Source organism: Lactuca serriola, chromosome 3 (assembly GCF_051521515.1).
Source record: "Lactuca serriola cultivar US96UC23 chromosome 3, Lser_US96UC23_V15, whole genome shotgun sequence".
In the NCBI taxonomy this organism is placed as follows: Eukaryota; Viridiplantae; Streptophyta; class Magnoliopsida; order Asterales; family Asteraceae; genus Lactuca; species Lactuca serriola.
In genome coordinates this window covers 301556393-301580846 of record NC_136410.1, presented here as the reverse complement: position 1 = coordinate 301580846, position 24454 = coordinate 301556393, and the positions used below count along the sequence as shown (strand labels likewise).

General features: G+C 36.7%; 1 protein-coding gene and 1 pseudogene across 1 annotated transcript; both read right to left on the bottom strand.

Annotated features, from left to right (window-relative positions):
- Nucleotides 1-14031: 14031 nt before the first annotated feature.
- LOC145096317 (AP2/ERF and B3 domain-containing transcription factor RAV1 pseudogene) lies at nucleotides 14032-14715 on the bottom strand (annotated as a pseudogene).
- A 2559-nt stretch (nucleotides 14716-17274) lies between these two features.
- LOC145096315 (multisubstrate pseudouridine synthase 7-like) lies at nucleotides 17275-19875 on the bottom strand. Its single transcript, XM_079034064.1, has 10 exons — nucleotides 19820-19875; nucleotides 19680-19758; nucleotides 19382-19591; nucleotides 19074-19284; nucleotides 18865-18920; nucleotides 18277-18396; nucleotides 18103-18191; nucleotides 17601-17691; nucleotides 17469-17555; nucleotides 17275-17391 (listed from the first exon to the last, which is right to left on the bottom strand). Exons 1-10 carry the CDS (start codon nucleotides 19873-19875, stop codon nucleotides 17275-17277), a joined length of 1116 nt encoding a protein of 371 aa, XP_078890190.1.
- Between the last annotated feature and the right edge of the window lie 4579 nt (nucleotides 19876-24454).

Sequence of the window (24454 nt, the reverse complement as noted above, 5' to 3'; positions counted from 1 at the left end):
ACGCCCAGTGTACACAATGTATATCCAACATATTAGGGCGTGACCTAGTACGCCCTGCGTACCCTTACGTATGCGCGAAGTACTCCCCCTGGTCCCAATATTACAAATTAGCCCTTAAGCTCTTCATGGCTTTACCCTTTCATCCCAGGGACTTCAAATGACAAAACATGGGATGTTACATCTGACCTTTTGTAGGTGGATAGGGTGTCATATACGGGTGGAGCTCGACGTATTTTCATGGACGTGCCCCATAGGTCAAGATTCTCGATCCATCCAGGAGTTACCAAGATGTATTTGGACTTGAAAAGAGATTATTGGTGGCACTATATGAAGAGAGATGTGGGATGGGTAGTCGAGAGATGCTTGACCTATCGTCAGGTCAAGGCGGAGCACCAGCGACCACATGGCCGGTTGCAGCCTTTAGAGATTCCCCAGTGGAAGTGGGAACAGATTTCCATGGATTTTATCACCAAATTACCGAGTACCGCGCAAGTAGTCGATACGATATGGGCGATTATAGATCGGTTGATGAAGAGTGCTTACTTTCTGTATACCAGTGAGAGCTCTTCTGTGGAGAAATTAGCCGATAACTATGTTGGAGAGGTGATGGCATGGCATGGGGTGCCGACATCAATAGTGTCAGATCGAGATGTGTGTTTTACATCCAGGTTCTGGAAGAAATTTCATGAGAAGTTGGGTACCCAGTTACACTTCAGTACCGCATATCACCCACAGACAGACAGGCAGAGCGAGCAGACGATTCAAACGCTCGAGGACATGTTACCTACATGTGTTATAGACTTCGGTGGAAGTTGGGACACTTACTTTCCCTTGGATGAGTTTTCATACATCAACAACCATCATTCCAGTATGGGTATGCTTCCCTTTGAGCTCTTATATGGGAGGAGGTGTCGGAATCTCATCTGTTGGTGAGAGTAGGGCAGAGAGTGATGGGGGCACTGAGATAATGCTCAAGACGAAAGAGTAGATCCAACAGGTCAAACAAAGATTACTAATGGCCCAGAGTAGTCAGAAGAGTTACGCCGACCGAATCCTTTAAGAGCTAGAGTTTCAGGATGAATATTTTGTCCTCATGATGGTGTCCCCATGGAAAGGGGTGATCCGATTCAGGAAGCGGGGCAAGTTGGGCCCTAGATACATTGGTCCTTTCAGGGTGATCACCCGAGTGGGTAGGTAGTTTACTGGTTGGAGCTGCCTGCAGAGTTGAGCCAGATTCATAACACTTTCCACGTGTCGCAACTGAGGAAGTACGTAGCCGATGAGACGACAATGGTCTCTTTAGAGGACATTCCAGTTGATGAACGCTTGAACTATACTGAGAAGCCGATAGCGATGTTGGATAGGAAGGTAAATATCTTGAGGAATAAAGATGTGCCCTTGCTTTAGGTTCAGTGGCAACGTCAGAAGGGATCCGAGTGGACTTGGGAGCCGAAGTCCGAGATGCGGGAGCAGTACTCAGAGTTGTTTCCAAAGGATGATATCGAGTGCGAAGTTTGATTCTAGTAGGGGAGAATTGTAACATCCCGACTCTCAGGTATAATATTTAATTAATTTGCATTCATGATGTCAGAGCAACTCAACGATTCGGATGCCTTAACTCGTCGAGTAGAGGAGCTAATGGCCAAGTGATTTTTAGAGCCTACTCGACGAGTTGAAGGACCCCAACTCGACGAGTAGGAGTTGAGTGAGAAAACCCTAATTTTTAAGGTTTGTGTCATATTTAAAGGACCTTAAGTCTTCATTTCCGCCTCCTTATCATCTTAACACTCTGAGAAAAACCCTAATCAAGTTATATCCTTATGTGAGAGGAAGAGAGGCTAATATTTCATATTTTAGTGCATTTTGGAGGAAGATTGAAGAGTAAAAGGCTTGGGATTAGTGGGAGCTCTTGGATCCGGTGTTCCTTCATTTCCAGCTTCTATTTAAAGGTAAAAAGATAGCACCTTGATTATTGTTTGGATAGATCTCTTTTCTAGGGAGTTTAGGGCCTTTTTACATCCTTCTTTGAGTTCTCGAGTTGTTTGAGCTTGCCATAGAGTTGAGACTTCAGATCTGGACAATATAAGGTCCCTTGAGCCCAAAGATCCAAGCTTTATCAAGCTAGTGGAAAGCTTTTATGCATTAAACCCTATATAGAGCTTTTTGGCATTTCGAGCCCTAGATGTAATACATGGACGTAAAGCTTGCAGCTTTACGTGGTATTTCAGCCTTGGGAGGCTACATCTAGAGTTTGGGACCTTAATTCTGTTTAGAATCGTCTGAATGAGAATTGGACTAAAGGGACTCGACGAGTGCATGAGCCAACTCGACGAGTCATCTAGGGTTTTCCCCGATAGTCTGGATGCGCTACAACTCGGCGAGTTGATGAGACAACTCGACGAGTTAAGTTGGATTTTTCAGATACTTCAGAGAAAACGAAGGAACTCGATGAGTCGCATAGATGCACTTGACGATTTGGGTCAACATGGACTATTGACTCAGGCGCTGACTTCTGTTGACTTTTAGGGCTTGCTCAAGACATGAGTGAGGAGACCAAGGAGGGGTAAAATAGTCTTTTACCCTTTCTGAGAGTAAGGAAAGATGTTAGCCTAACTTTGTAAGATTTGTGATTATAAAGTGTTAATTAGAGATGATTATATCATGTAGGCAGAGTCTAGACTGTCCGTGGGGTACTACATCTACTTGCTTACTTACGAGGTGAGTCTTCTCACTATACTTACCTGAGCGGTAATACTGTGTGACTGGAGGGTCTTATTTGAGTTATTGATCGGAGGGTCCTATGTGCTTACACTAAGTTATGTGATATTATGCATTTTGTCTTTGTGATATATGTTATATTTATGTACATCACTGAGTTAGGACTGGAGGGTCCAAACCGAGTTGTGAGACCGGAGGGTCTTTACTAAAATACATGACTGGAGGATCCAACCCGAGCTGTGATACCAGAGGGTCTTCACTGAGACACGTGACCGGAGGGTCCACACCGAACCGTAAGACCAGATGGTCCTCATCGAGACACATAACCGGAGGGTTCATGCCGAGCTATAGCCATTAGAGGCTTATTTATTTATGTATGTGGTATTTTGGGGAACTCACTAAGCTCCGTGCTTACCTTGTTGTGTGATTTGTGTTTCAGGTCAGGATCGCAGGAAGGCGTCGGCTTGATTGTACACACCTGTTCGAGATTATGTTTGAGGATTTTGGGATATTCTCAGTTAGTTTGTTGATTTGTGTTTTAACAATTGATACATTGTGGTTTTGGGAAAATGTGATACTGATTTTTATGTGGTATAAAAATGAAAATTTTGTTTGAAAATTTTAGAGTGTTGTTGTGGTGTTGGTACTCCGACAACAGAGGTGGTAGTCATCGAAATTAGCTACCGGTGGAGATGACAATGGCATTGGTAAATTCATGAAAAATGTGCAATTAATTAGACTTAGAATGTTGGTTAGAAGAGAAAAAGAAAGAGAAAGAAGGAACGATAAGCACAAATTGTCCCCGCTAAACGTGATATTGTCGCTGGTCATTCCTTGTGATGTGGCGACAAGGTTTTATGTTCAAATACGAGGTTCATCGGTGGAAATCGTAGGAGAGATGTAATAGGTTCACACGAGTCGTGTAACCCACAAATGATAGGAAAAGTCCCAATGTAGACAACAAGAATTAGCAACCATGGGTTTTAGTGCTGACAGACGAAATTAGCGGTGACAAATTGTGGTAAACATAGGGAATATTTTTACGGTCAATTTTTTGGGGTTTCAGTTGCGACATAATCGTTGTTATTGTTGTCGATGCAAATGCATTTGTACGACAATTGAAATCCATCTGTTGGATTGGGATAAAGATCATCGAATAAGGTGCTTCATTGAACCATCACACGGATCGTGGTTTACCACCATTAGTGGCGATGTTGACAATAGCAATGGCATCAAAACATGGAGTTCAGATGTCGCCGTTAATGGTGGTGTCATCGCTGATGCTGGTATTTCTGGGAATGATGAGAGTTGGCCCGACCAATTTTTTTCTATTAGTTTAAATATATGTCAAGATTTTCAAGTATTAAATGCGCCGAGTGGTATTGTAATTCAGTTCTAGCTTATTGCAACTAGTTTTGTTCTTTCCCTTTTAGCTTTATTCTAGCTATATATTTGGTAGCTTTTTAGTAAAATTGTTTAGCGTTTTAAACAAGGTAATAAATAACAATATATTTCATCATTAATTTGCTATAACAATATACTTTGATTAATCTTTAATGCAACAAACTTTATATTTGTGTACTGATAATAAGAATTAATATATGCCTGAAACTTGCAAAATGTTTCATAAGTTATCACTTATTTGAGTTAATTATTTCATTTCATATTATTATATGCAATTTGATAATTTTCCCATATAAAAAAAATGTAATTTGCCATTTCATTATCCACGTTTGCCATTACAATGATGCATGTTTTTGGCTAATAGCAAAGATTTTATTTGTTTCTTATTGTTGCAAATTGCAATTTACTTTATTGACTTTTACATAAAAAGCAGCAAGAACGTCTTTATCAACTTGAAAGACTCTTTTGTTCATGGATTAATGGATTATCTTCAATCATGATCACGCATCAGACCATGTAACTTTGGTTTCACCCCATTCACCTTTAGACACTGCAAGAGCATTCCAAACCGCTACAGACGCGTCAACTATATCATTAGCACAACCCCTAGAGGTGTCACACTCGTCCACTACTGTTGCTTGTACACTTCTATCTTTGTAATATATATTGATAGATTTAAAGCACCTTTTTCCATGATTGTACCATGGAGTAGATAGTGCAACAATTGGTGTGTTGTCTGAGTGGTACTTGCCATCACATTCAGATGGCCCTCCGCCACTCCCACCCTTCTCAAAGCTGTTAATTGTCATAGTCGCATCTGTATTACTAGTGTCAGCATTAGCCCACGAAATGTTTAAGGTAACAAGTAGGGAAAAGAGAATGGGGAAGATAACTATGCATAGCTTCATTTTATCTTTTGCTCTTTTTGATATGTTGATTGTATTTGGTGTGAAATAATCTGTGTTACTATAACTGTATATATAATGATTCTGGTTTTGTCTTGTAGTCATATGGTTATATTCTTTAGGCGTTTAGGGTATGTATGTGTTAGGTTGAGATTACAATAACAATGTAACTGTTTTGTGAATATTTGTTTTTACTATTTGAATGGAATCTTAATTAAACATAATAAGTAAAGAAGGTAAGTTAAAATCACGATTTCATGTGATGTACTGTAGAGTTTAAACTCTTTCATTTATTATGTAAGAATATTTATAAAAATGTACCTTTTGTGTTAATTTGGATCATAAACATGAATATGAGCAATATACTAGAAAAAACATGTAAGTAGCCATTGGCATATGTTGATGTGTCTTGAATTTGTTAATAATGGTAATAAATAAAAACTGTAAGAGCTCAACTAAGAAAAGGGATTTTGGGAGGTTTGCGGTGTGATTATTTTTTCTCTTTGTTCTTTGTTTTTTTTATACTACGATCTTGTTTTGCTTCTTTGTAACCATAGACATCATATTTTTGTGCATGTGTTGTCGTTTTCCTTTTTCTCAAATTACCGGTAGGGAAATGAACAATCAAAACACAACATAAGGCTGGAAAGTGCCAACGAAACCGCACTCCCTCCCTCACCACGTAAGCGCCATGTCACTTTTTACCACTTAAGTGTGGTTTGTTGTCACACCAAAGGTGTGGTGCCACAGTTTTAGTTATATTTTTTTTCCTTTTTTTGTTTGTTTTTTTTTGTTAACTATTTTAATTTAATAAAACTTATTTTTTAATAAAAGAAACATAATTTTAAAAACATATATGTGTGTAGTAAAGTTAAAAAAAAAAATTTAAAAGGAGTAGAGATATGATAAAAAGTTGTGTAAAAATATTGTGTAGATTGGTAATATATATATATATATATATATATATATATATATATATATATATATATATATATATATATATATATAGGAAAGTTTAAAAATAAATAAATAAATAAATAAATAACCATTGAAGAGCATTCAACGGTCAAAAGTGAATCAAACATCAAGGACCAATCACAATGCACGGTAGTCCCTAGCCGCACTGCGGCCGAGACCGCTCCAGACCGCGGTCTGAGGGCGGTGTTCCATGTCCATGTGGCACGAAGTGCGGACCGCACCCATACCGTCAAGCCTAAATATCACGGTACAAGAAAGGTAAAAGAACAAAACATATTACTGACGGATGACATATTCACGGAATTTCCGTCAGTAAAAGGTACCATTGGCAAATGGTCAAACCAGGTCATACGCACTTCCAACGCTCTTCCCATGGTAATTTTTGACAAACCTCTACGTCGACCATAATCTGATATGTAATGTATTTTTGTTTGAGTCATATATTTAACTGTTTGACCGTTAACATAACTATAAAAATATACTTTTGCGCTTATTATATTTCATCTTGCATTAGGCATACACTACTTAAATAGTTAATGCTTAATACTTACATCAAAATGATGCATGCATATACTTAAATAGTTAAGACTTACATCAAATGATGCATGCATAGAATTATATTGGCTATATTGAATATATTTTTTGTCTATTGATAATCGTGATTAAACCGTAGGACATAGTTTTTAAGTAATGATCTTGATCATGCAAATCTTCTTGTCATTAGCATAAGATGTCATCCAGCTAAGTATTTTGATAACATTGAAAAATACTATAAGTAAAACAAAATAACATTATTTTATTACAAGTGTGACAAGAACATCTAACTCGATGAAGAGTATAGTTTATTTAACATATTTTATTCTTATGATGTGATAAAATCTATAATTAATATTTTTGTTATATTTAACCATGTCTTATCACATAGAGACAATCACTTGAGTTGTTCTGTTTCTTGTCCAATTACATTTTTAAACCAAATCTTTGTAAGATGCAAGAAAGCATACTCTATTTTAACTTGGAATCAAGATCCCTTGTCTTTGCTGTTGTGATTTGATGGGTTATATATATGTCTCATGTCTAATTACATTTTTAAACCAAATCTTTGTTAGATGCAAAAAAGCCTACTCCGTTTTAACTTGAAAACAAGTTCCCTTGTCTTTGCTGTTGTGATTTGATGGGTTGTATGTGTCATGTAGTTATGCTTCACAAATAAATTCTCCTTTGATAATTATTTAAATAATAATAAAGTATATAACTTATAAGCCGTCGTTAACAATATATATAACCTATATATGCTATATGTTTTTTATGAACTATATATTAAATTATATAATAACATATATCACATATTTCAATATACGCTACAAGGAATCATGGCAATATGGGCTACAAATGTGGTCGTTCAAGCCCGTGCAAATGCGAAGATGGCCGTTCAAAAAATAAATCTCTATTGTAATAAAAGAATAGTTTTAATCTCATTTTCACATGTGTCATTCTATTAGGTCTCCTAATCTCTATACTAATAAAAGAGTAGTTTTTTGCCATGTGTCACCATATTAGACATTTTAATTAATGTGTTGCCACTTGTCAATCTATTAGTTTTTCATTTTAAATTTATTAAACCTCCTCATTAATGTGATTCTATTTTAAATTTTAAATTATTGTTTTCATTAATTCACAAATAAAAAATATCTAATATATATTAAAAATTAATTTTATATATTTATTTGAATCAATGATTATAATTTCACATAACTAATAAAAAATATCTCTTAAATTAATGATTTATTTAAAATAACTTATTAATAATTTTGAGTTTTTACTATAAAAGTTTGATTAATTTTATAACCGTGGTTCCCACGGGTTATAAACTAGTTAATACATATTTTATTCTTCTTTTGTCATGTGTCACCCTATTAGTCTTCTAATTAATGCATGCCACTTGTCAACCTATTAATTCTCCATTTCAAATTTCAAAATTTAAATTTACCACTCTAATTACATTAAATTAATAACATTTGAAATAAAATAAAATTAAAACAAATTATAAGGTGATATAATTTCACGTATTTATTTAAATTTACCAAAGATAATCCAAAAAATCTAAGATTATGAAAAGAGAAATTAAGAAGTTGATACTCAACCGATGAATCATTGTTAGAGTTCAAACGAGTTGAAAAGTTATAAGCACCAAAATAAGTTAAACATGAAGTGAATATCTCAATGTTCTCCTCTTGATTTATGTGGAACATAAAAGATGAATAATTTATTTAATCCATCGCCAGTCGTGGGCTGATCTTCATGCTCGAATTTTGCACATCCAAGTTTATACATTATTCGGTTCTTGCATATTTGTCTAAGTTCCTTTTAAATGCTAAATTACAAAATCAGAGGAAATGTATGGTTGGTGCGATTAAGTTAGGCATGCTTTGAGGATTATCTTCATTAAATTAGAGATTTTGGGTTGATGTTTTAATGGAAGAAGATGAAATTCTAAGAAGCCAATTTTGCTGCCCACCAAGTGTTTGATAAAATGCCTAAACCAGTTTTTCTCGCGCTGCAGCCTTATTGTTCAAGATAATGTAGTTTGCTTCGTTTGGACGCTTCTTGTGTGCCATTTCCTTCCCTTCCTTGTTAAATATTGTTTCATAGTTTTAGCTTAATCTCGAGGCTTGTTCTCTTGTATGGCTTCTTCTTCCACAAGTTCGAGTGATATTTGTCTATGCCCGTTCAGAAGCTTCAATTGTTACCCAAGTGGTGAAGTAGGAAGTAAGGGGATTGGCCGTATGATTTCACACATCAAAAGGCATCATTTACCTACTGAAGATCGTAAAAGTGTGTTACGCGAAGCTCTTTCTAGCGATGTTGGTTTATTCATGGCAGTGGAAGAAACTTTGAAGGCCTTTGGTCAATGGATGTGTGGGAAATGTATGACTTTGCAGGCTCTTATCCGTTATTGTCATCACCCGGATGGTCGCGCGAGGTTTGTTACAGGGGATGACGGCTCGGTTCGTTAGATTGTCGGTATTCTAAAGCTGTCAACTAAAGAGTCGGTGAAAAATGCCCTTGGAGGTTTGGTTTTTGATGTTGCGCTCCTTGATCGTGTTTTTAAAGAGCCTATCACTACGGTCAAGAGTATCCCCCATAGTTGTCGTCTTGCTTTCTCTCAGGCTTTGAAGACCGCTCTATACAAGGTGATTGTCCAATGTGGCTCGGTTGAGGCATGGTTGTGTTTCTTACTTCTTCCTTGATGCACACTACAAGTGTTTAGACCCAGAAATAGACAAGAATGTAGGTCTGGGAATAGAAAATCCTTACAGCAAAGCTCCATCCTGCAGTCCTTGGATACATGGAGGAAAGAGGGGGGTATCACGAAGTTAGTTCAAAATATGTTAGACAATCCTGAGGGTGGAGCTATGAGACAGGGTGGAGGCATCCTTCAGAAGGAGACTACATCAAGTAACACCAACATCAGACAGTGTCTCTATAAGGTCGCAGATGGTCATTTTACCGCAGTAGGGAAAGTGTTATGCTCATCGGGTGTTGCACCATATAATGGTGATACTATTAAAATTTTGGAGGACAAACACCCTTTCAGACCACCGCCATCCATGTCGAGCCCCATAATTTCTGAACCTCCCCTTGTAGCAGACTTTGACTGTGTATTTGGTTGCATCAAATCCTTCCCTAAAGGAACTTCTTGCGGGAGAGATGGCTTGAGGGCTCAACACCTACTAGACGCCCTTTGTGGAGAAGGGTCTGCTATTTTCACAGATCTCATACATGTTATCACTTCAGTTGTTAATTTATGGTTAGCAGGAAAATGTCCAACCATTTTGGCAGAGTTTGTTGCATCCGCTCCTCTCACGCCTCTACTTAAACCTGACAACGGGATCTGTCCGATTGCAGTAGGCACTATATGGAGACGGCTGGTTTCCAAGGTTGCCATGAAAGGCGTGGGTAAAGAAATGGCCAAGTATCTTAATGATTTTCAGTTCGGGGTTGGTGTATCTGGCGGTGTTGAGGCTGTGTTACACAATGCCAATAGGGTGTTGAGTGAACACCATGCTGATGGGTCTCTTGTAATGCTGACTATGTATTTTTCGAATGCCTTTAACCCAGTGGATCGATCAACATTGCTCCACGAGGTTAAGAAGATGTGCCCTTCCATTTCTTTGTGGGTGAACTTCTTGTACGGGCAAGCAGCGAGACTTTATATCGGAGCCCAACATATATGGTATGCCACTGGGGTACAACAAGGTGACCCCTTGGGCCCTCTTCTTTTTGCCCTCGTTTTGCACCCGCTTGTGGACAAGATTAGAGACAATTGTAAGCTCCTCCTCCATGCTTGGTATCTAGATGATGGGACTGTCATTGGGGATTCAGAGGAGGTGGCTAGAGTGTTGAACATAATTCGGTTGCATGGTCCAGGTTTGGGTTTGGAGTTGAACATCAAGAAAACGGAGATTTTTTGGCCCTCCTGTGATGGTAGGAAGCTTCGTGCCGATTTATTCCCAACGAATATAGGGAGACCTTCTTTGGGGGTGAAGTTCCTTGGGGGGGCTGTTAGCAGAGACACAGGGTTTATTAGCGGGCTGGCCATGAAGAGAGCGGTCAATGCTGTTGATTTGATGGGCCTTCTTCCACAACTATGTGACCGCAGAGTGAGCTCCTTTTGCTTCGATCATGTATGGGCATTGCAAAACTTTCTTTGGTTTAAGGACATGCCAGTCGATACACATAGAAGAGGCAACGTTATTCTTTGACAAAGTATTGCGTAGGTCTATCGAGGATATGGTGGTTTGTGGAGGCCCCTTCTTTGGAGACATTCAGTGGCGTCTGGCTTCCTTACCTCTTCGTTTCGGTGGTTTCGGTTTGTACTCGGCCTACGAGGTTTCCTCCAACGCATTTGTAGCCTCGATGGCCCAATCTTGGGCATTACAAGACCACATCTTACATGATAGTGGCTATGTGGTATGGACTCGGATTACCTATGTGCTATGACTCGTCTTCGCAATACGATTTCGGGATTTGACTGTAGCGGTTTCACTAATAAGGACATTGCCCCCCTAAATCCCAAAAAGCTTTGGCGTGTGCCCTTTTTAGCAAAATCGTCCAAGATATGAAAGTTGACTTTGACATGACTGTCAGACAGAAAGCAGTCTTTGAGTGTCTGCGGGCGCCTCATGCTCAGGATTTTCTGCTAACTATCCCTATTGATGGTCTTGACCAACATATGTCTCCTGTGGAGTACCGAACTATCCTTCGTTACCGCCTCATGAATCCCATAATCCCAATTAACGAGATATGTCCAGTTTGTCGCAAGGCATGTTTGGATACCTTTGGGGAACATGCGGTTCATTGTAGAAAGCTCCCTAGTTTCAAGTATAGACATGATGTGGTTCGGGATGTTCTCTTTGATGCGTGTCGGCGTGCTGGTATTTTGGTGATGAAAGAAGCGCCTGTGAACTTTTTGACGGACCCGCAGGATGGAAGGTCCACACTTAGACCGGCTGACATTTTGGTCTTTGGATGGATAGGAGGGAAGCATGCGTGTGTGGATCTTACTGGGGTCTCTCCTCTCGTTGGTTTGGGGAGCAGGGGTTTCACAGCTGGGCATGCCGGTTTGAATGCCGGTGCGTGCAAGGTGGTAAAGCACCAGAATGCATGTATAGCAAATCAGCATGTGTTTGTTCCTTTTGCATTCGACGCATTTGGTTTTATCGCACCAGATGTGGTGGAGCTCCTCAATAGAGTCCAACGAGTCATGCATTCTAATTTCATGTCTCCTAGATCCACAAATGTAGTTTTTAAAAGAATTGGTTTTGCTATCCAAAAAGGGCTAGCGGCGCAGCTTGTTGCCCGTTTGCTTTCAATCGATATGTATTGAACTATGATTACTGTAGGTATGTGTCGTTCTTTCCATTTTTAAAAAAAATTATAATTTTTATAATTAAAAAAAATCTATTAATTAATAATTTATTTAAAATAATTGATTAACAATTTTGAGTTTTCACTATGAAAGTTTAATTAATTTTTTAACCGTGGTTCCCACGGGTTATAAACTAGTAAATAAATAAACTAAACCCGCTAGTTAAGTATGTTGTATGTTGTGGTGTATGTAAGTATGAGTGCACCTCAAAGAAAGCATTAAAACCTGCCGTTGAAGAAGGTTTACATTCGATACCATTAACATATCCACTTTGAGCACGTAAGACCTTTTCAAATACAACTACCTCGTCCACCGATGTTGTATTGCTGGAGGAGACTACCGGTGGACGAGGTAGGTTGGATGATTGATTTTATTTAAATTTTACAAAACAACAATAACAAACTAAACACCATCATTCGTTCATTTAGGCATAAGACTACACATGGATTTTTCAAATATTTAGACATACTACACATGGGTTTTTCAAAAAATTAGGGCAAACTAAACACCATCGAATATTTTATTTCTATCACAAATCGGTAAAGAAAAATTAGTAACGCAAGAGGGAAAAAAAGGAATCCTAATACATACAATGCTATGCAATTGGCACATAAAGTATATATATATTCACAATCCCATGTATTTTACAAAACTAGTTACAAAATCGCTGACAGAATGGAAGGGAGACGTACCTTTTGGTCGACGACAAAGAGGAAGAAACGAGAGGTGGTTATCGATGTGCTTGATTTTGTCACAACTCGCCGGTTTAGGTATTCGGCCGACTTCGTCGCAAGTATAAAGAAGAGAAGGCACAGCTCGTAGTCAAGAAAAAAGGATGAGAGGAGGGGTTATTCTCTTTAGCTCATTATCAGTGACCTCTTTAGTGATGACTAGCTCATTTGCAGCAACATTTTAGTTGTAACAATAGCAACAACTTGTTTTAGCGGTGACACCAAATAACCTAAAGGCAAACATCACGGTTTTTTTTTTACGAATATTAGTGACAACAACTAGTCGCCACTATTGCAACCGCTACACTTGATCAAACGAGAACGAAACCTAGTTGCTAGGTCGATCTAACTTTTCAATGACTTGGCTTAGTTTGAGACAAAGCTTCAACTAGGTGCCACCGCTATAGAAGTCGCCGCATTAGCTGATAGTTCTTGTTGTGGTACCATCGTCTCGCATGGATTAGTTTTGTGGTGTTCATGTAGTTTTGTGGTTTTCATTTAAAGTTCATGTTTATCTACTTTGATGCGCCTATTATTTTATTTTATTTTTTTGAACGGCAATTCTACTCTATTCTACTCCTACAATTCTCCTAAATTTTCACCTATGTCCCTCACGGGACTTGAACCCTTGACATCAAGGAGGGAGGGCAATCCTTGATGCGCCTATTAATTCTCATCTAACTTTGTTTTGTTTATTTATTTATTTATTTATTTTATATTAACTTATCAGTTTAACCTCTAGGATTGGCAAAGGCTAGAGTCACTTGGTTTTTCTCTTCAAACAAAGTTTTTCAAAATAAACTGAAAACATTGTTTCAGCATATATGATTAGAACACCAAAAATCAATCAACCACAAGACAACTAATTAAATACAAAACCAAAATTCATTTGCCCAATGGTATCAAGGTGCTTGAAAATATGTTCCTCCCTTTCTCTAAGAGATTGAAGGTTTAAGTCACTTTGTGGAAAAGTTAATAGTTAATTAGGAGTAAGATTTACCTAGTAGAATAACAATAATCAAACATATAATTAAATCCCAATACCGTTAGCAACAATGCCTGCGGTAGGAAAAAAAAACCCTTCTCTTTTTACCTGTTATCTGCTCCCCTATTCTCCTTTTTTTTTAAGGGTAAATGTTACTATAACCCATTCAACTATCGTCAATTATCCTATTTGGTCACTACAGTATTTTGTTTGCTCAGTAGGTCATTAAACTTACAACTTACATGTCTATTAAGTCATTTTCGTTAGTTTTTAACAAATCTTATGTTACCACGTTATTATAATTTACAAGAATGGTCCCAATGACTTCAATTTCTTTCATGGTTGGTCCTTTACTAGCATCGTTCGTCACCTGCACCACTACCATTCTTGAACATGTTGTAAAGTTGCTTGTTCTTGAATATTGGAGCTACCTGACCCGTTTTTTTTGTCTTCCAATCGATGTAAAGTTGCCTGTCTGAACCCATAGATGTTTGAAAGCTCACAATGTCACCAGCTTTTAAGTTATTTTCCTTCACGAATCGGCTCCAATCTTTGGTTAAAATGTAGCTCAGGCTACTATTCAAGTATGAGTAATGAAATCACAGAATCTCCATACTTTAATCCCGATGTCTTCGAAATGTAAAAGAATTCCTTTGGAAGTGCTTCCGCTTTGCAACGGGAAGTGCTTCTTTGCATTTTGCTTTGGTATCACTAACCGGTTCAGTTTTCCGACGTCGTTGGGGTGACTGTCTTCGCAAAAAGTTGTTCCCGGGAATTGACCAAGTTGCCATCCGATCTAAACCCGTTTGTAAAAGGGGTTTTGTTTAAGCTGCAGCTTCTCTTACTTTGTTTAAGATCATCACTGTATGTGTGTTTCCTCAACATATCGATGATCTCAGCTTTTGAATGAGAATTCAAGAAACTAGCTTCCAACCTCGCTTCATTGGTGTCAAGAGCCATGCTGCCCCCACTGCCGATCAGTGGAGGCGTAGTCACCGGTGCTGCAACTGTTGAAGTTGTTTCTATATTTGTGCTTTGATCATCAGTGGAACTTCCTTCCATTGTAATTAGTGTCTTGAAAGAGAGAGAAACAGGAAGAAGAATGAGGTTCTATATGTAGAGAAAGAAATATGATGTATATGAAGTGGTGTAAGAGAAAGGTTGAGTATAATAGTTGACGGGGTTGCCCGAGGTGAAGGGTGGTAGTTGCCGAAATTGAATAGTGGTGACGTCGGTGATGAACTATGATGGTATGGGACCAACCACGAAAGAAATTGAAATCACAGGGACCATTCTTGTAAATTATAATAATTGGTTAGCGGAAGACCTGTTAAAAATTAACGAAAATGACTTAATAGACGTTTAAGTTGTAAGTTTAATGACCTATTGAGCAAAAAAAATACTTTAGTGACCAAATAAGATAAATGACGATTGTTGAATGGGCTACAATGACATTAAAACAACCCGGTACATACTAAAAGTGGCATGACTTAGGAACAATTAGGTTTTCTTGGTTATGAGTTTGGCCACAACATTTCTGTTATTGACATTTGTAGCCCCTCATAAATTAAAAAAATTTGCTCCATTATTTTTGTTCCCTATAATTTAATGGGTAGCCAATTAAAACCCTCTTACCCATGCAAAGCATGGGTCACTCCACTAGTTAAATATAAATAGGAAAAACAAGTGGGTGTCTTCTCCCAATAATATTAAAGGAGGAAAACATCAGAGGTTAGGACTCTTTCAGCTTTTTGTTTATTTTTGGAGTTCTAAAATTAGACGTGATTAGCTCCAATTTATTTATTTATTTTTTTGGTTTATGCTTTTGGCTCTCTTCTAACTCTTTACACCCCGTTCCCGAGTTGTACCAAAGAAAAGAAGAGAAGAAAAAAGAAAGTAAGGAGAGAAAAGAAAAGAAGAGAAAGGAAAAGAAATTTGTCTTTTGTGTTCCCGAGTTGGAGAGAAATGGAAGGAAAGTTAAACATTTTATTCTTTCTCTCCAAATTCTTCCAAATCGGAAGGAAAGTTAGGAGGGAAAGTGATCCCTCCATTTCCTTCCACTTTTCTCCTTTAATGAAACTCGAGAATACCAATTTCTTTTACTTTCCTCTCACTTCCACTCATTTCTTTTCTTCTCTCTCCTTAAATTGAACTCGGGAACAGGATGTTAGAGCAGCGGCAACGGTTGTTTGTTGCTCTTTCGATCGGTCTTTCTTCAATTGGTCTTTAAAATGATGTGGCAATTCAAAGTATGCATAGTTCTTTCATATATTGAAAGCCTTGTAAATGTCATTTCATTGGTCCCACTTATTATAAATCTATTTTTATATGAAATAATTTTTTACTTATTTATTAAAGTACATATTATTAAGTTTGTCATGTAATTTATAAATTTACAGATACTTACGTTAATGATTAATTACGTTAATGACTATAGGTATAAAGTTTATATTATAATAATATTAAAATAGTATATTTACTATTTATATATTAAAGAAAGTTATGTTTATATTAAAAAAATATTATATTTGAATGGGTGTTTAGTTATACTTTTATATATATATATATATATATATATATATATATATATATATATATATATATATATAATTGCAAAGATGACGTTGTATAATTGAAAGACTAATTAGTATTGCACTAGTGTTGATGGTTTTACTAGCTAGCTTTTTTTAGTAAAATTATTTGTGTTCTAAAAAATTATTAAATAACAACATAATTTCATCATTTATATCAAAGTACTTTGATTAATCTTTAATGCAACCAACTTTATCTTTGTTTAATAATAACAAAAATATATAAGTTGAATTTGCAAAAAATTTAAAAGCCACTTATTTAAGTTATTTCATTTCATTTTGTTATGTAATTTGGTATTTTTCCATATAACAAAAAATGTAATTTGTCATTTCATTTTCCACCTTTGCAATTACAATCACTATAAGAAATGGTACCTATAAGGACGACAAATGTCGTCTCTATAGGTTAAAAAAGTCGTCGCTATAGGTGGCCGGGATGACATGTCGTCTCTACAGCTCTCGTCCTCATAGCCCCGTCGCAATAGATCTTTTTGGTCGTCGCTATAAATATCGTCGCAATAGTATCCTTTAGAGACGGCATGTCGTCATGTTTTGGTTTGTCGCTATACGTAGTTGGTCTCCGTAGATGAAGCTATAGAGACGACATGACGTCTCTATAGCTTCATCTATAAACACAACATGTCGTCTCCATAGATAGAGATGTAGTCGATTCTCCTTAGCCTTTAGCAACAATATGTTGATGTGGTAGATACACCTGTAGAAACGGCATGTCGTCTCTATAGATCCACCTATAGAAACGACATGTCGTCTCTATAGGTATGCCCCTCTTTTTTCTTTATAATTTCCCAGTTTTCACATCACAAAATTGCTAAAACAGTAAATTTACAAAATATATAAAATGGTAAATTTAATTGCAAAACATTAATATTGGATACAATCTCAAAACACTACATTATTACAAATATAATTAATAAATATAATATTATTACAAATATAATGTATTCAAAAACATATATTAAAGAAAACAAATAATCATATGACATTTCTGTCTCAATTTATAAAAATAAATTTAAATGATGATATAAGAAACTAAAAGAATATCATCATCCCTTGGATCAAGAATCATGCTCTCTGCTTCTTTCCGTTCTCCTTTAAATAATTTAGCACCACTCCCAAATCTCTGTTTCTGAATCCATATATTAATCATTTTCTTTTCTTTTTTTAAATAAATTAATTCATCTTAGTGACAAATCCACGTATTACCTGCATACCAAAGTAGTTTACAAATCCATGTTTTCCTAAAGCATCTGCTGCTGCTTTTACAGTATCCTCAGAATCTATGACCACCCTCTATAAAGATGCAAAAGACATATATGCCCTCATCATTGAAAATACACATCTAACAAATGCAGCCTTATCAAATCTTAGTGTGATTGTGAATCGATTTCCATGGAGTTGACCAAGAAGAAGACCTTCATTGACATAACTATATACAAATTAGAAAATCAAACATATTCACATGTTAAAAGATTGTGTTCATTCAAACCATCTCCAGCTTGCTATATAAATATTAAAAAAAAAAATTAGCGGCATATCAAACCAATATATATATATATATATATATATATATATATATATATATATACACCATTTGATTGTTTGTGTCACCATTGTTTTGCCTCTGGTTCATGCTCATCATAGTGGACATTTTTGTTTGCTTTTCACGGTGATTTGTCATTTCCAAGAAAGACATATTGGGTGCATATTAACATTCCACTGACTTGTTGTGCAGATTACATCACCTACACTAGATTTAAATAAATAATTATGATCATATAATTATAATCATAATCGTTCTTATAAACTAGAATAAATAAAAAGTCGTACTGAGTCTAACAATTGATCAACACTCCAGAGGTCCATATCAAAAGTTGTTTCTGAATCTGCTTTACTGGTATCATCATCAAGTGAAAAGAGTGGAGCAACCTACAGAAATCAACACATCATATGTAAAAAGGTTTACAAAAAATAAAAAAACAAAATTATAAATATTCAAGAGGATTTGATTTACATCATCTTTGAAGCGACCCTTATTTTGTAAGATATTAGCCAACCCATATTCTGTAGGACATACATCATCATCAGGCACAAATTTGTGAAGCAACTCTTCCTTAATGGAAGTTATTTCAGTCTGCACATATAAACACAATCTGAGTCAATATATACACTTGCAATGTTTAAGTTAATCCACAAGTAAATAAAATGACAGGTTTACCCCTGCGACAGTTTCCAAGTGTTTCACAACTGCGGCAGCCACTGATTCTGCTGACAAGGATTTCTATGCAGCCTTATTATCAACCAAACACAAGTACGTATTAGCCTGCATGACACCATAAAGTTTTATAGTTTATACAACGGTAAAAATGAGATTTTAGTAGTTTATAGACAAATTCTTACCATATTAGAAAGTAAAATTAATAATTAGGTAAAATATTGCATCTTTGGGTCTTAAAAGAAATGTCATTGCGTACAAAAAGTCACTTTGTTGTATAAACTGGGAAGAATGTGAAATATTATTGCATAAAAGCACATTTAATCTCCTACAAAAAAAAATACCAATTTGATTGAATTACTCAAAATCATGTGTAAGCACAATAACCTGAATCCCAAGCATCTTTCCAATCACCCCTATGCCTCTTGTGTATCCTTGTTTTCCTTACAAAGATGAAATTTGTAGATGAATATTTGAAAACATTGTCATTAATAAAGAATATAAAGCTTCAAAAGTAAAACATTGTCATTAATGAAAGGAAATAGGATGCTATAATAAACAAATATATGAAAGTATGTTGCTATAATAGACATTACCTGAGGAACTTTCCAAGATGCTCAAGCCAATGATCTGAACCTCTACTGTCATAAGGACTCTCATCTCTTTCTTTCCTCTTCTTATTACCTCAGCCTCTTTCATTATCCCCCCTGAATTCAATCTTACATGTATGCATTTTGATGAGGATTCAGGTCCATCTAATGTGTCTGTAACCAAGAACTTGAGTTTCTCTTTAAAAAAAATTATGAACTGCCTAAAGGGAGAAAATTATTAGTAAATTACACATACATATAGTATTGACTAGCTATAGTTGATGAAAAGAAACATTGAGAAAAGAGATTCCTACTGTTCGATGAACTTTATCAGAACTTGGAGAAAGAACAATGGAGGTATTGGTAACTGTAACTCCATCTTCATCATTTGATTTTATCTTATCTATAAACTCCTTCAGGGATTTAGCATCAGATTCACCAACTAGGGCTCTAAACGATACAATTTCATTACAATGGTTACCATTTGGTTGATTTGTAGTCTTTGATTCATATTCCTCTGCTGTCTGAATCGAAAAAATGTAGATCGTTAAACTCAGATGTAAGGATGAATGGAAATGATCGTGAATTAGATGATAATAGATGGTAACAGACCTCCATTGGTGCATCTAAGGAAGTCAAATGAACAACATTTCCATCCAAATCCACTTCATTGACTATAAAATCAGAATACCTGTAAACAAAAACATAAAATCAAAAGGCATACTCTTCATTTAAATAAAATGTAAATTTACAACTGTTCCACATTTACAAAATCATTACGAATGTCTGAAATGAATGGAGAATACATGTACTCCCAAGTCTGAAATCCTGATTTGTAGAGGATGAAATGAAGAGGCTCCTACTAATTTAACACTAGCCTAGGTCGCCGGAGTGGAGCTTGTATTCTTTAGAATTTGTAATAGGAGGTGAAAATGAAGGCGGTAGTTAGAATTGTCGGCGTTGAAGCTAATAGTCGGTGTTCTTCAGCAACTAACATGAGGATCGAGAGTTAGTAAGAAGATTTGCCGGGAGTGGGAGGTGAGGAAGTCGCCAGGGGTGAATTGTTGATCGATCGATCAAGAGAGAAAGAGAGAGAGAGAGAGAGAGAGAGACTGATGATTGAGGGTGCAAGAATGAAACAAAGGGGATGCTCTCCTAATGTTGGGCATAGAAAGCTATAGGGACGACAAGTCGTCCCTATAGTTATCCACATCCGAGCTTTATTTCTGTGAAAGGCGCGCTAAATCCACATCCTTTCCCGCTTAACAAACTGAGACGAGAAGTCGTCGCTGTAGCCTCAAAAGTCAAAAAAAATCGTCAACTCTATGGCAACGACATGTCGTCCCTATAGGTAGCCAATAGCGACGACAAATGTCGTCCCTATAGATCTCGTCCCAATAGATGCTTATTCTTGTAGTGAATGATGCATATTTTTGACTAATAGCAAAGATTTTATTTGTTTCTTATTATTGCAGTTTACTTTATTTACTTTTACATAGCATGGAGGCTTTATCAAATTGAAAGACTTATTTGTTCATATGGATTACTGGATTATCTTCAATAATCATGATCATGCATTAGACCATGTAACTTTGGTTTCACCCAAGTGACTTTTAGATACTGTAAGAGCATTCCAAACCGCTACAGATACGTCAACTATATCATTAGCACATCCTCTAGAGGTGTCACATTCGCCCACCACATTAGCTTTTACTCTTCTATCCTTGTAATATATTTTGGTAGATTTAAAGCACCTTTTTCAGTACTTGTACCAAGGAGCAGAGTGTGCAACAATCGATGTGTTGTCGGTGTGTTGCTGTCTGAGTGGTACTTTCCATTACTTATGGCCCTCTACCACTCCCACCCTTCTCAAAGCTGTTAAATGTCATACTCATATGTGTATTACTAGAGTAAGCATTGGCCCATGATATAAATAGGTCAGGGCTGGTCCAGAAGGTGGGCAACCCGGGCGACCGCTCAGGGCCCATGTCTCTTGAGGGGCCAAAATTCTTGGCTATGTAGTGTGTGTGTGTGTGTGTGTATATATATATATATATATATATATATAACAATTATTACATGAATGGTTTTTAGGGTCTAAAGTTGCTTCAAACTCACATTAACGCAAAAGATAAACAATTTCATTTGCTTGTTATTGCTAATTGAATGCGTTTATAGTGAAGAATAAATAATATTTTTTTGAATCTTTATTATATTTGTCTGTAAGGAACCCTTTTTTTTCTTTTCACCCTAGGCCCCAAATACGTTTGGACCGACCCTGGATAAGGTAAGAAGTACAGAAAAGAGAATAGTGAAGATAACCATGCATAGCTTCATGTTATCTTTTCCTCTTTTAGGACTTGATGGTATTTGGGATGAAATATTCAATGTTACTATAATCGTATATATAACGATGGTGGTTTTGTCTTTTACTCGAATGGTTAAATTCCTTGTAACGCCATAAAATTTAAAACAATTTTTCGCATTTTCCAAACACATTTTTACAACTCATTCATTCATAAAATGTCATAGAATCATGTCTTTGTTTCACAAAACATCTCCCAAGATCGAAATACATAAAATCCCATGTGTGTGTACGAATCAAGCCGGCGCCTTTCCGCGGTCATCACTGGTACTTGAAACACATAAAACGTAACACTGTAAGTATAAGCTTAGTGAGTTCTCCAAAATACCACTCTAACATATATTAGCCACTCGAGGCTATAACTCTGTTGACCCTCTGGTCAATGTGTCTCAGTGGGACCCTCCAGCCCCAACTCTCTGTGGGCCCATTGGCCCTAACTCTATGGACCCGGAGGTCCTAACTCTATGGACCCACTGGTCCTACTCTGTAAACTCTGAATCATGCATATCACATACAATAAATCATAACACATAAATAACATGCAAATACACTAGCACATAACTCTAAAATACACTGTCGCATAATTGTGTTACCACACTAGGTAAAGTATAAGTGAGAAGACTCACCTCAGGCGCCTCGGTAAATCTCTGACTCGGTAGAAATATTGCCTAGTCTCCGCCTATTTACATAAAGCAAATACTCTTATAAATATAACTCTCGAGACTAGACTCAACCTGCCATTGGCACCCTCAGAAGGGTAAAATACTATTTTACCCCGCCCCTCTCGACACAAGTACTCCATTGTTGACCAAACCCTAAAAGTCAATAAAAGTCAATGGTCACACTTTGACCCTACTCGCCGAGTGCACCCTGGTGACTCGACGAGTTCACACATGTTCTCTAACACTTGTCCAGCTTGGCACGCCGAGTCCCTCCCTATGCTCGACGAGTTATACCAGGCATGAATCGTGGGGCCACCCCGACTCAACTCGCCGAGTCTCAAGAACAACTCAGCGAGTATCGCCTTGAACTCCAGTCCTCTAACCCCCTTCTGACTCACTGAGAATCATTCCCCAACTCGGCAAGTCTACTCAATGAGCAATTTACTTGAAACCCTAGCCCTACTCGCCGAGTCCCAAGAACAACTCGACGAGTTCATGCCATGCACAACCTCTACTGGCCTCCTGAGGTCAGATCTGTTTCCCTAAACCCTAGATCTGGCCTTCCCAAGCATGAATGTTACGTAAAGTCCGAAACTTGATGCTTGTATAACAACAACAAGGCATCAAAAGGAGATTTAGTCCCAAAAATGGCAACCTAAGTCCAATGACCCCAAACTGATCCATAAAGCTCTAAGGGTTAAGGTCTCTGGACCTCTTTGAGTCCAGATCCAAGGCACAAACTCGAAGAGGGACCATTTGCTCCACATAATCACTCTCCAAAGGGGTTAGAAAACCCTAACTCTAATGATCAACACCAAAACCGAAGGAGGTTCGAACTAATACCTCAAAATGAAGTCTCTGAACTCTGGAACTGCTAGAATCGCACCTCCCCTTGCTCTTGGTCACCTTCTTCTTGCTAAACCAAAGGTACAAAGATCAAAAGTGACTTCTTCTTCGTCACAACGATTTGGCTCACTTAGGGTTCTCTCAAGGGACTGGTAGCCGCAATGGGAGGCTATAAGTGCCCTTAAATAGGCTCTAAACCCGGGGGATTAGGGTTTTATTAAATAGCGTGGACTCGCCGAGTCCGGAGGTGAACCTGGATGAACATCCACGACCCAATTGTCGGCGAGTCTTGGCTCCAACTCGCCGAGTTCCTCCACAAACTCCAAAAAATAATTAAATAAAATAATATACCTAGAAATCCGGATGTTACAATTCCTTAGGCCAACATTGTCAAGATCGAGATCTTATATAAGATTGTTTTTTCGTTTTGTACATTCTTGTTCGTATGATCGAATCGGATCGTAAGATCCTACCAAAAGTATTTTAAAACATAAAAAATAAATTTTCATCTATTTGGTAACATTAAATTATTTAAAACATAAAAAATACCTATCTAATATATCATTGAATGATAAACAATTCAAAACTGGTATTCTACGAAGTTAGTCAAAAAAATATTATAATTTTTTTAAGAAGAAAGTAACGATCCTACGATCTTTCGATCTGATCAGACGCTCCGACCACGATCTTATCGAAAACTCTCATAGTAAGATCGATATCAATTTACCAATGAGGGATCATACGATCCAAGTATTAGGATCAAAATTTTAACAACATTGTTTTAGGCTTTTAGGGTACTGCTTTAGGATTTTGGGGTATGGAAGTGTTAGGTTGAGATTACAATAACAATGTAACTGTTTTGTGAATATTTCCTTTTACTATTAGAATGGAATCTTAATAAGCAAAAGAGGTAAGTTAAAATCACGAATCCATGTGATGTAGTCTAGAGTATAAATTCTTTCATTTATTATGTAAGAATAATTATAAAAACATACATTTATGTGTTTATTTTGGAACATAAATCATGAAATTTAGCAGTTTACTAGAAAAAAAAAAACCATGTAAGTAGCCATTTGGCACATGTTGACTTGTGTTGAATTTATTATTAATGGTAATAAATCCAAACTGAAAGCTCAACCAAGAAAGGGGATTTTGGGAGGTTTGCAGTGTGATTGTTTTTATTTGTTTGTTGTTTTGTTTATATTGCGACCTTGTTATGCTTCCGTTTAACCATAGACATCATTTTAACTAGAGGGTGTGCCCTTGCGTTGTTACGGGTTGGGAATTTTTTTTATTGTTTTCTTGTTTGTTTTAGATTTTATAATACGTGTTTATTTATGGGACAATTTTTTAGAATATACATAAGGGACCAAAGTTGACAAAATATATAAACTATGGTGGTTAGATGTTGAAAAATGAAGATTAATATTAAAGAAGGGACCAAAACTGTGAAGTTATAGAAAATATTGTGTCTTACTATAATTAATATTAAATAATGGACCAAAATTGTCAAG